The 13609-nt window shown below is 41.3% G+C and overlaps 1 protein-coding gene across 8 annotated transcripts in view; it reads right to left on the bottom strand.

Moving 5' to 3' along the window:
* The window catches only part of MTUS1 (microtubule associated scaffold protein 1), a 121860-nt gene that overhangs the window by 12621 nt on the left and 95630 nt on the right, over positions 1–13609 (bottom strand). For 7 of the 8 annotated variants that reach the window (XM_032110169.1, XM_032110168.1, XM_032110166.1 and 4 more), the window contains one exon: positions 7456–7522. In XM_032110169.1, the coding sequence (XP_031966060.1) occupies positions 7456–7522 (67 nt within the window). Of the gene's footprint in view, positions 1–7455; positions 7523–8327; positions 8531–13609 lie in introns of those variants that run through there. The other variant, XM_032110174.1, reaches the window with a different exon arrangement.

A 13609-nucleotide genomic window follows, 5' to 3' on the forward strand; every position in this document is an offset into this window, starting at 1 on the left:
GAATACTTGTCAGAGTACTTCACTTTTTGACATATAAACCACTTTGCTAAATTTGAAAGTCTTAATAACCTGAATACTATATGTTTAATGACACGCACGCTCAGATATACAGCAGAGAAGCAATTCTAGCCTGACATGGACAGCCTGATACAGATCTGCCAATCTGAAAGGTACTGCTCATGTGTTTATGCCTCAGATATTTAAATATGCAAGACAGAGAACAGTTTTAGGCAAAAAGTGCAGAGTATTAAGAAAAGAGAAATGCTGTGCAGTTCTCTTTACATCTGCATTAACACAGGTCTGCTAAGAAGGCTGCCCATATTTGTGGCTGGTTAAAAGGCAAAACAGAAGTTAGGAACTTGCATTTTTGAGTTTGAAATTTAGCATTCCCAACTCCAGCCAACCAAGCCTGAATAGGAGGAGTCACCCTCCTACTGCAGCAAACGCCTTATGCAGTTCCAGCTCCACCCAAAGCCTGGAAGCAAGGTGAAACAGCATCTCTGACACAAGTGTGTGGTCACTGACCTTGAGCAAAACTGGTTCTATACAGACTCTAGAACTATGGTTTAAAATAACTTAGTGAGATGAGTGGCTGCTTAAGAGAAAAATCAACTAAAAAGTTAACTTGATCTTCAAAGGCAGGAGAAGTCATGTATGCATGCACTTCACAGCAGAATGGCACACTGCTTAAACAGTGTAAATATAAATGCTATGTAAAAGCATGGGAAGAGTCAAGGATTTTTGTACAGGCAGTACAGGAAATTCTCATCACAGCTGTGTTTGAGCCTTAAGATAAATAAATTACAGTATCTTCAATGACTGATTCCCAAAGCAGTAGTGGGTCAGCTCAAGGGAAAGCAGCCTGCCCCAGCAGAGTGCTTCAAGTTACATGTATCTTATTCTTCTTTGCTACAGCTCATTAAAAGCATGTGAGTAACTTGATGAATGATATTCACACTCTCTTTTAAGGGAACTGTAAAGAGTCTTGGCCCTGCTACCATAATTTGGAACCTGCAGTAGAACTAGAAAGTGTTAAGAAAGTGAGCTGTACTGCATGGAAATCGATCTGCATGTGTGTCTACCTGAATTAGGTTTAACAGCAAGCTTAGCTGTGCTGGGTCTGTGCGAAAGATCCGCTGATCTGGACAGATTTAGGCCAAGCTCTTCATTCTCTGACTGGCAACGATGCAACAGAGGCTCAACTGAAACCACAACATTCTCTGCAACCCAAGCAGATTTCACAGTTTTTGCTACTTTCTGCACCAGCACCAAGAGATGGTTTTACTTCTCTATCTTTATTCCTTCCACAAACTTCTCTTACCACTGTTCCCTTAGGGAAAGGAAAAAAACCAAACCAAACCAAACCAACAAACAAAAAAATAAAAAAACCACAGAAAGCAAATTAGCATTCACACTTCTTTCACACCGCAGTGGCAAGAAGTTATTGAATAGATATACTCTGCATTGCCACATTTTTGGAGAAGAGGAAACATCATTGTTAGGGGACATTATTTTACAATGCAAAGACCAGGCAGCAAGCCAAATGGAGGTATTACACAGCCAGCCACATGCAGATTGATCTAACCTTCTGTAGCAGAGTAAAGGCATAGCTGAGAGGCAGGCGACTTGCATGGCTCAGTTGAGGTAACTGTAGCAAAATGCTTCAAATGATCCACTTCACTTAAAACCAACAGAGGAAGAAGCATCAAATTCCTTATTTGCAAGGCCAGAGCTGTTCGTTTGCCTCCAGTTAGCCAGAAGAATGTGCTGCCTATCCTTGCATTATCTTTAAATGTCAGCACGCAGAACTTCAGATGATGCAAAGCACTTCAGAAAAAAAGCAAATAGCAAACCACGCCTTTGTCAAAGAAAACAGACGCATCAGTTCCCCTTCAGGCAGTTTGCAATTCAGATTTATGAGAAGACTAATGTTACAAAGGCAAACTAAAAACTTTTAAAACTTGCACTGGCAGTTAAATGTTGTTACCTTGAAGGTAACTCTGGCATCCACAAAGCTGGAGGCTGCAATGCTTCCTTGCAGATCACAAGCCTGACTTGAGTCCCTGCCATCCAAACAAGAAGCAGAACTACAAAACCAGTGAGCTCCCAGTATCATGGTGGTACAAGAAACTGACCATGTAAGGCTTCAGCAAAAGCACCAACTAAAGAATTGTTAATTTGAAATTATGAGATGTCCCATAAACCAAAGCTTGTCTAAATACTCAAGATTGAAATCTGCAGCAAGTGTTCTGCACAGCCCTATCCATCTGCAGACTGAATCATGTATTTTATGACTGCTCTGCCTTTTTTAAAAGTTGTCTTTTTCATGATTTGTCCCTAATTCCTTAATTTGGCCGTTTAGCCACTGACTAACCAAACTCGATTGCTACTCAACTGAAGAGTCTTCTCATTGAACATCTGATGCTAAACTTTGAAGAAAAATTTGTAACAAATATTTGTGCTCTTCCAGTAGCAAACACACAAATCTATTTCAACTTGTCATCCACTTCAGAGATATCTGAAGTGCATACTTTAGCGTTTTTTTACACTACTACTGTGTTTCCTTTCCCTTCTTGAAGTGCTTTCCTCCACGATTCCACATCTTCTTTAGACCACAAACCTTGAGCAAAAAAAACCCCAAAAGGAAATAAATAGTCCAACACCATTTCAGGCAAAAATCAAGCCATAGAAATGAAAAGATGTGCTATTCATTTGTCCATGAAGTTTGTTCAATTTTACTTGTAACACTAAACAGTTTTAAGCTTTAAGGATAGAGTATACGAAATGCTATACTTGGCAGCCAGAAGCAATTTTTACTTCTTTATTCAAATAGCAGAGCCATTAATATTTTTCCTCCAGATATTAATATTTTTTCCTCCACTTGGTCGTCGCAGTCTCTCTTCCCAATCATACAACTGTCCTTCCCTGTATTATTACAAGATTAATCTGCGTATTTAGGCTTCTTAGCACTGTTAATTATAAATGAAGAGCCCGGTTCTTTTGGGCCAGACCATGACCTTTGGAAATCACGGAAAGTTTCTGAGATTTGGTAACAGCAAATCTTCAGAGCAGAAATGCTGGTTTTGACATGTAAAATTACCCTTTACTTGTAGTAGTTAACAGCAGCCACTTGCACCTTGGGTATTTCACTACAAAGCTTAAGTGCCAAAATCATAAAACAAATGCCTGCAAGAACAGCATGGAGAACCAGGCACTTGGCAACTCCCTGCAATAGTGCCAACAGCAGCACATCCAAACCACATCAACAGTCACTGCAGTTGAAGGAGAGGACTGCAAAAGTTGCCTTTGTATCTCCAAGAAAGCTATTTTGTATTTCCACTAAAAGTAGCCAAGACATAAGACCTTACAATAGTGCAGCATCTCCTTTCACTTTTTTTACCTTGTTCTAATTATAAAACCATCATCCAATTCAGCCCTTATGGCTAAACTGCTTAGAAAAAACATTTTTCAACTTACATTCCCCTAAAAGCCACCATAAACATAGCTCTAAGATAAAATACAATGGATTTTCTTGAAGCCAGAGTTACATTTTTTGCAAACAATAGTTATCTTCATAAAACTGTCCAGGTCACTCACTGGCCCAGTTATGATTTATGAAAAGGCATTAGACTATCTGGAATTCTAAAACAGAGTTCATTAGGACATTTAACTGTCAGCATTTTAATAGATGCGGGGGATGTGAAATGGGGATGATTACCACAAAAAACCCCAAGTATTTAGTACCATGTGATATTACACTGCACTAACACTTAATTGCTCAAACCTTATATTTCACACTGCAAGATGTACGTTCACTTGACAAGTCTGCTATAGACAAGCTAATTTCCTTCTCTATGCAATATATATTTTTATATGTATATAGTAATTAATTCATGGTATTGGCAGATTCTCAATACTGAAAATTCTTCTACGCAAACATGCTTTCAAGTTTATGACCAAGTTTCCCTTGGTGTTACTTCCATAATGAGGCTAATGATACAGGACAATAAACCACATGGCGTATTTTTGTTCTTGGGCAAGTTAGACACGGCATGTAGCCAAAAAAGCCTGCTTTAAGCAACATTTAAGCAGGTATGATTGAATAAATGATGTGAAGCACTCACTTCTCTGCTGGGAATTAAATTCACATCCCTGTGCTGCAAACACTACAAGTGACAGAGTGTTCAAGCAGGCAAACAGGCAAGTGTATGAAGTGTAGCAAGTCAGACCCCATCTCAAATAAGTGAAAGAAACATCTATCTATTACTGAGTATTTTTACGGATCACCTTAACCTGCAAACCAAATACATTCACTGTAAAACACAACAGTCTCTTCCATCTGAACCTGCAAAGCATCTTGAAGATAGTTTAGTAATAAAAAAAGAACATGAAGGTATTTGTAAGAAAATACAGTTTATCAATTGCCATGCAGCAACTGGAGGTGAGAGAGAGGGGTCTGGTATTTGGCTGCCTGTCCAGGGTACGCACAGGCCTCTCCAGGCCACCGAGAAAGGCTCTCGAATGGCCATGTTCAAAGGGCAAGGCGGGCGTAGGCTGAGTCAGCTCTGCACCTGCTGTTTTGTAGCAGAACTGAGCTGGATCACATCCAGCCTGGTTGCGAGGAGGCTCTGAAACAATTTGGAGTGCAATTAATTTAGAGGAATAGTTTCATACCTCTCAAGAAATATGCAGCTCTTGCAATTTCTACTTACATAATTAAACAAGTAACTAGAAGTTTACGCACTAGCTTGCATCTTAAGAAGAGAAACAGCTGACAAGCAGGATATCCCTACCTGCTCCAGGCTCCCAGAACTAAGGTGTTTACATTCAAACCACAAAGTTTAGTCTTTGTAGCTGGAGATTTTAAGGAAGCCCAAGTCCAGAACCCAACTGTTACTGAATTTGAACTCCCTTTGGAAAAGCCCATCCCCAAACACCTGTCACTGCTAATCCTCGAACATGGTTCCAGCTACTGAGAGCAGAAAGCATTGTCTGGTAGCCATCAGCCCCATGACTAGCACAGTCACATGGTGGCTGCCAAAGACACATTCTGGGACCAGAATGCATACTCGAGCCATTAAACAAAAAGGTATCTTAGTGGAAAGTGTCTTATGTAATAATCCAGCAAAACAGACCATCTGACAGCAAGTCAATTTGGTCTTGCAAGGTAAATCAAGGAGCTTGGGAATGTGCACAATTGAACTTCAAAGCAAGAAACTGAGGAGTCTAAACTGTGCAGGGTACAAGCTGCAGGAGACTTCATGTTCCTCTCAAACTCAGAAGTATGCAGGGTACAGGCTACACTGGGCTGGGCACACCTGGTTCCTCTTCTGAGACTGCCTGTCCCCAAGATGCAAACCAAGTCATTAAAAACATGGCAGCTGGGACCCCACAAAACATGCCTACATGGCCAAAATAAGATTCAAACTGCATTTAACTTTCCCAGCAAACCTATGCTTAGATCATACTGTGAATGAAAATTCACAGTACTTATGTCAAAACAGTCTATGGAAATCTTAAGTTCAGCTGTAACCATTTAACAGTGTCAATAGGAAGCTGATTAGAAGGTATGTATTCCAGCAGATTATTTTCAGCTAAAGCTACTGTTACAAGAATGACTTTCTCATACCTTGTCAACAAATTATTAATTTAACTTTAAAAAAAACCCCAAAACAAAACAGTTCTTTTTAGAGCTAGATAGAATTGAAAACCTGGATAGTTTTTCATTTCTGTAATTAAATCCACTCCCTTTACATGCTGAGGAGAGCAGTACAGACAGGCTAGACGTGTGACGTGGTTAAGACAAAGGAGCTGCATGAAGACAAATGCTTCACTGAAACCATGGTCTGGAAACCTTACAAAGGGAAGTGAGCCCCAGGCTGCCATTCAGATACTCCTGCAGAACTGACCCAGTAAGATCAGCTCTGTGAGGGGAACAGCTGACGATGTCATCCAGAAGCACATGAGCCAGCATCCCTGTCTGAGAGCTCTGTACATTCGGGTGTCAGAGACCCATCAGGCACAGTTGCATTTAAAGTTTTCTCTAGTTATCAACCTACTGAATGGCATATACTTGCACTGGGAGTCTCATTTATGAGCTCAGCAGGCTGTTAATCAAAGCAGGAAGGTAACAAGTTTATGGAAAGCTCATTTAATCATGAGGCATCCTTACAAAGAACTAAGCTTTAAAAAAAAAAAAAAAAAAAGAACCAAAAACAACCTCCACCAAAACCCTCAGAAGTGGTAAGGGGCAAAAAGTGTTGGCCAGATTATGGTCTACCCATCTAAGCAGAATTTTCCCTCTCTAGATAAGTGATAAACATAGTACCTACGCTGATAAAGGAAAAATAATATTGAAGATGCAAACCTAGAGAAGAAAAGAGACTTTCTTGCTCTGATAGCAATCCTTGTGAAGTCATTTTCTTGATGAGGCAAACAAATGGGGTTGTTCAGAGAGTCACATTAAGTACACAAATAAAAATAAATCTGGTTTATAAAGTTTATAACACAATGTTTTAGCGATGCAAGAAGGTCATTTCCACATTAAAACTCTAGTTCTGTTGTCACTTTAGGGTAATATAAGCATCAGCTGCAGCTGATGGGGAACATGACCCTTCACCCTGCTACTCCTTCCCCTTTCTCTGCTCTGGTCCCAGTGCTCCTTCAGTCACATACTGAGCCAGGCCAGACAGCTTTGGCAAAAGAGCACTTCAAGCCACTGTTTTCAGCTGGCTTAGGTCCCCAGGCAGCTCACTGCATTGCTGGGGGCATGGCTGTTCCAGCAGCAATGCTAGCACAAGGAGGACAGAGGGATGCAAAGGCAGAGGAAGGCCAGGCTCTTTCAAAGCCAGCCCCTACTGACTGAGACCTGCCTGGAACAACTGCTAAGTTCAAATACATGGGGTTACCACTAATGCAGTTAAATCAAGCTTCAAAGTTGGCAAAACCAGTCCCTGCACATTACAGCTCAATTTCACGTTATAGCTGTCCACTAGAATGAGTTTAAAAATTTAATCTCATCAGCCTGAAATTTCCTTCTGTTAATTTTAGACTCATTCACCTACAAGTCACTAAGGCAAAACACAGATTTTTCACAGTATGTTTTACAGATTTATGAATTTTTTGCCAGCAAAGCTCTAGAACACAGTGCACAAATAAGTTAGGGATCAAAAACCAGTATATACACTGTCAGCCACCCTCCCATTTTTCAGAAGTGAGTGCTCTGGCCATCGGATGCATGTTTTGCAAGGAGGCCCCGCAAGGTGCAGTCAGATCAGTGCCAGGAATTCAGTGAACCTGGGGTCATGCTGTCAGGGCTCCGCAGCGCTAAAGCATCGGAGCGAAATTCAGTCAGGGAATTAAATGACTGCCATTACAGTACCAAGGCATCTGTCTTCTGCAGATCTGTTTTGCTGCATTTCTGTTCTCATGAAGAATACAAAAATAAATTCTTACCCAGTTCTCCTCGAAGGTTAACTAGTTCTTGAGATAACTCTTTCCGCTGCTTCAGCGCTTCCTCCCTCTGCAGAGAAAAGAACAAAAAACCCCAAACATTTGGTTACTAGTGATCTGAGCAGGGCACCTTCCAATAATTAACTTACATGTGTTCTGTAGGAAAAACTAGCAGCAGGAGCAAGAAGCCAAGATATGACTCATTTAGGATAACAGTTCAGCTGTTACAATATACACAGATGTTCTTCTGTTGTTAAGGAAGTTACACTTTAAAACAAAGAACAGCTTTTTCCAGGTTAACTCTGCAATTAAAATCCTACTTTGCAGCAATTAATTATATATTTTATGATGGGTGTAGCAACATAAGCCTCCAGAACAAATCAAGTGATAGCTGTCAAGGGCACAGAAGTATAGTGTGTATGTGAAAGAGGCATGCATTAAATATTTATCTTAAGCTTACTCAAACACAAAACCAAGAACTTTGCTAAATGCTCAGCCTTCCATGAAGAAAAGGCACAGCCCTGTTGAAAGTTGAATACAACCCACCCTGCTGCTCGCAGTTCTTAATGTTAAGATAGATGGTGTTTCTTATACCGAGAGAATCATAAGGAATGTGTGAAGAGATCACAACAAAGCAGAAGCACCCATCTCCCTGCTTTTCCCAGGAGCTGTGCCCTGGCCAGGAGGAGGCGGCTGGCCAGGCCGCTGTGCCTCAGACCCACACCCCGGGGAGCAGCGCGGGCACAGCCCCGGCACAGCCGCTCCGTGGCCCGGCGGCCGCCAGCTCACACCACGCGAGGAGGCGACAGTGTCCCTGCTGGCAGGGTGCTTCACCGTGCTCCCGGCCGGCTCCCTGCGAAACAAACACTCATTACCCTTGCTGCAGCACACTGAGAATAGAGGCACAGCTTGCTGCTAGAGCAGCCCATCTTCCAGCGCCGGCAGCCCCCCGCTCGGCCCCCCGGCCCTCATCGGCGACGCGCGGGTGGCGGCGGCACCACCGAGCGGGGCAGGTCTGGCCAGGGCCGAGCGTCAAGGCTGGACCTTGCCTCCGCAGGTTATCCTGCTTCCGCGCCCAGCGCTCCCGACAGCGGCAGATACTGCAGCTTCTGCAATTGGCACAAGCAGCCAGCGATTACTTAAAGCCACAGCCCTTCTTTTATCAAAGGCGAGCCCAGACATTAGATCGATCGATCTCCACTTGCTCCGACGGCAGCCGGGATCACTGAGGAAACACTGCCCTTCTCTGCAGATAACCGAGCTTATTTTTAGCTGTTTCGAGCTTGCTGTACGCTGCTTTCACACTAAATTTGTTGATGCAAAAATAAGCCACAGGAGGCCTGAGCTGAATGGGAGAACCACAGATACAGCAGCTTTGCTGCTGTCAATGCCCAGGCTTATGTTCATAGCCCCGGTGCAAGCGAAGAGCTTGAAACTCAGTTTGCATGCTTTTCTTTTAGCTAGGATACATTGGGGGAGGGGGGAAGAAAAAAAGAAAAGAAAAAATAAAAGCACTGGCCCAAAAATCACAGTCTTGTCCACAACTGAGCACAGCAGATGAATTTGCAGACTGGTTGAGCCACACCTACAACTGGTTCTTCCCAGGGAAAACCTCACCTTTACTGCAAATTCCCCCTTTGCCCGTGGTCACTCTCACTGCAGCCTGACCACAGGCTTACACCTTAAGAGCACCCTGTCCTGGAGGCAGGGAATACTTCACTGCATGCCTGCAGAACAAATAAAGCAGTAAAATACACCATTCTTAAGAAAACCTAGAGAATGAGCACCAAAACCCCGTCAAGATCTGACACAAGACTAATGAAAATGAGTAATTTTTATGTTACACACTCAGTTGCAAGTTTTAGGAAATTATTATACAGCTGTAAAGGCTGGTTAGAAGAAACTGACAGCCCTTTACTAGAAATATTTATATTTTTCATCTTGTATGAGAAAAATTCCCTTTTAATCACTCAATTTAAGCAGTCTTAACAGTTATTAACTTTACACTTTGGTAGGGCTATTAAGTAGCTGTGTTGCAGCTTTATATTAAGCACTTAGAGGCTTTTTACAGTGTCAGTGGGCTAAGATTGAAAACCACGCCTCCCCCTCCACAGTAAATTCTCAGGAGAGCAGAGAGCTCAGTTATTGAAAGGACTTGCCCTGCTCTTCCCTGCTTCTCTGCTCAGAAAGGAGAGATGAGTCATCTCACTCCAGTTCAACACCAGTGTTCCCACTATGGACACAGCATCTGATGATGAAAATGGGAATGCTGCAGTGAGTTATCTGAGCTGCATCCTTGGACACAACCTGCTTTCTTCCAGCCTGCTCTGTCAGTAAAACATCTCAAATTCTCCCTAGTGGCTGGACCATGCTGCAGACCCTTTGCTAACATTTTTGTTTAGTGTTTCCAAAAGGGCTTCTTCATGGTCAACACATTTTGTATTTGCTTTCAGTTAAAGAAATTTGATGAGAAAAGGGCACGTGTGATCAGCATACTAAGGATTAACAAGAGGCTGAGACTAAAAATCCAAGACAAAATCGAGTAACACTGCCTTAGTAATCTTTTTCATGTTTCTTGCTGCTCTTAAGCCCTCTTGCTTTTTACTGGTGTTTAACCTGTTGCCTCGGTTCAGCTTACCCATTCATAGTTTCACAAATCCAAGAAATCCAGACAGATTTGTACCACCACCTCCTGCTAATGAATACACTCAGAAAAAACTGCCAGCTGAAAATAAGAAGACTAAGTTGCTCATAGGGAGAAGAAGCCCCATGAAGTAGTCAGACTATCTAGCAGTTAGTACACTTTTATCTAAGTTCTGAGAGAACTGAAGCTCCAGGTATGTGGGTTTCCCCAACGAAACATGAAAGTTTCCCAAATCTGAAATCTGAATGCAGTAAAATACCAAAAGCACTTGAATAATCCAGTAAGGGCCTATCTTCAGTATTTAATTTAAAGACAGGTAAGGATATGCTTCGGGCTGAAATATCCTGCAACATAAACATAAGTTTATGCTTAACAAGATTCTAGTTGAAAAATTAATACCAGAAATTGGAAGAGCAGAACTAAGTTGGAGCATACAGGATCAAGTAATTTTGGCATTGTTACCCATATAAATTCGGCAATAAGGATCATCCTTGCTTAGTTGTCAGAGACTCGTGAAGGATCTTCAAACCCCTTTACAATTTCTTCTGGTACAATTTATGAATTTATGTGATTACTTGGTACCTATTTTTTTCTTATTTATGAAGAATCTATTGTAGGTTGAGCTTTAACCAAAACATTCCCCCTGCCATAAACATGGAAGCTATAGGTAGGAACAAGAACAGAGTTTAGGGACAAAAGGTTTGCACAGGCAATATTAGAGTGGTGCACCTCTGCCATTGAATGCTACAAAAAAGTTCCCAGCATAATGAAGGAGACCTGGACATTTCTTGTTCCGAGAAAGATTAGCCAGTTTAAAAATCCTTCATGCTTTGAAAATTTGACAAGTTCAGGTAGACATATGCCCCACAGCAAGGACACCTGGGAAGGTGAGATCCAAGGTAGAAGGTTAAAGAACACAACAGCTTCAAGATGACAAAAACTACCAAGTCAGGAACGGAATAAATTACAAAGTTTGTCATTCATGTTTGTTTTGTTGGCAGTTATGCAGCCCAATTACAGGCCTAAGAGTATTTTTCCTGGCAATTAGCTGTTTTTGCTACAGCTTGAGATTCAAGCAGACCAGCCTAGGGTCATTTTAGATACAAACAAGGGCGAGGACGTATCACTGTCTGAACAGTTTCCATTGCTCTGCTTTAAAAGCAGGAAGCTCTACAAAAGTCCACACTCCAGAATGAACAAGAGGGTTATTTGTACCAAGCACACAAACAAACAACCTTCCTGGCTATGTACCTATACCAAATCTTCATGTAAGACAGACCCAAGTTACCTCCAAGATGTCAGGTTCTGAGTAGTTCTCAAGCTGGAACAGGTGGGCATTCCTCAAGTATCCCACAGCAACTTTGCAGACCACAAATACAAGACCATGAAGTTTTACAGCAAAGAGGCAACTTTGTATTTCCTTGAGAGGATGTGCAACTAGCCAGACTAACCATTCCAGGTTTCCCAGCACACTCCTGCTCCTGGCCAGGTGGGGTGATGCTGGTGTGGGAGTCCCATGCTCTGCCTGCAAATCAAAGCTTTGAGAGCCACGGATAGGCTGTGCCTGGTCAAAAAGGCCTAATCACCTTTTGCAAGTTTTCCCTCCATGTTAAGAGCTGCAAGTTCTTCAACAGTTACTGAATATAAAAAAAGCAAATCACGGCAGAAAACGGGTTTCAAGTATGTGTATCCAAACAAGCTAACACTGCCCAAACTGGTAGTAATTATCCACACATCACAGCCCACCTTTTAAACAAGCACACTCCTTTGGAAAACAAAATATGTACTCTTTTGGAGCTGTATTAAAGAAAGAAAAATTCACAAGAACCAATAATGAAACGTTCACATTTGCATACCAAAATACAGTAATTGTTTGCTTTTTTAATTTCAAGCAGCTATATAACACTGATATCTATGTGATAAGCCACCTGCCACAGCTGCCTAGTCTACCCCAGTAACAGATTCATCAGAAGCATTATAGATTGCTGCAACCAAAATCTGGAAAGCACTGGTATGTTGCACAGGAAGAGACACAACTCACTTCTAGGCCATGAAATACCCTAGGGAATCAGGCCGTGTTGTGGGAATTTTCCTACGACACAAATGGAGTAGCTGTACTGGAGTGTTCATCTCAGTGCTGGGATACAACATGGGATGCAACCCTGCCCAGGGAAGGTGGAGAAGGGCTCTGACAATGCCAGTACCAAGCCCTCCACAGTGTGCAGCCTGTAATCAGCCTTCTAGTTTTCATCAGCAATACACTTTGCAAGCAAGTAATTTCAAGACTTAAAGGAGTAGAAAATTAAGTGTTAAATATAAAAGCATGGTGATGCTTTTTTCAAAAAGCATTTTATTGTAACAGACTAAATAAAATTTGTTTGGAGTGCATAAAACAAATTAATCAATGCAAAGAACGGAAGCACTTAAATGTGTTTTACTATCATATACAGGGCCAAATTAATTTTATTCTTGGAAAGAAGAGTCTGGTTTTTGTAAGCCATTTACTGTCAAACCCAATCACAAGCACTTACTCCTAAAATTAAACTTAGAGAGAAATGCTGACCATTTAAAAAACATTGTAGTTTAAATAAATTAATACATTTGTAAGCACTTCTGTAACATGTATGTTTAGACCCTACTGGAGATGTGCTTAGGTTGTATGGAAAAAAGATCATAATTTAAATATTTTTTAATACTGGTACAGTCTCAGTTGTCAACTGAGTGTCTTTCTCATCCAAGGAGATATTCCTCTTGGGTACAAAGCATTACAAATTTATGTCTACTCCATCCTTGTGCTGCTCCACTCATAAAAAGATCATCATCATCATCATTGGCTGTAATGTAGAAATTGAGTCACATCTTTGCAAAAATGCCAGTCACTCGTGTGTCATCAGCTACAGCCTGGAGGGCTGTATGAAGGGGCAACAAAAGGGCCATTCATATCTGCTTTGCAGTATGACATTTGACTTGATGATTTTGGTCCTTATACCACAGTATTTCTACCTGTCCCTGTTCCTTCTTTCCTAGCAAAATCCAATCCTCTAAGTAAATCTTTTCTTTAGATATTAGCAATTTTAGAAATCAATTTCTTTTAAACTCACCTACTCCATACCTCACTTAAAACCCCCTTGCAATGTCATTTCCTCTGCATCCTCAATGCAAAAGCAAGCCAAAGAAATGAGCCAAGGAAGCAGTACAACAAACAGGATCTACACTCTCTGCTCCATGCATATTTTTGAAAGGAGCAGCAGATTATTACTGTGATAAAATGAAAATGTAATTAACCATCTCCAATCAAGAAATATACAGTGAAATGAATACTTCTAATTTATTCTTGGCCTCATTTGTATTATGCATTGCATTCTTACCAAGTGAAATATGCCATCAGTTTTCACCTTGACATTACTTCAAGCAGAATTAAGACTCAGAATACAACACTTACACAATTAGCTGATAGAGATTCACCGTGATTTCTAATATTTTACTTCTTTTAAATACTAGATATCTATGGAG

This window comes from Corvus moneduloides, chromosome 5 (assembly GCF_009650955.1).
Source record: "Corvus moneduloides isolate bCorMon1 chromosome 5, bCorMon1.pri, whole genome shotgun sequence".
Classification (NCBI taxonomy): Eukaryota; Metazoa; Chordata; class Aves; order Passeriformes; family Corvidae; genus Corvus; species Corvus moneduloides.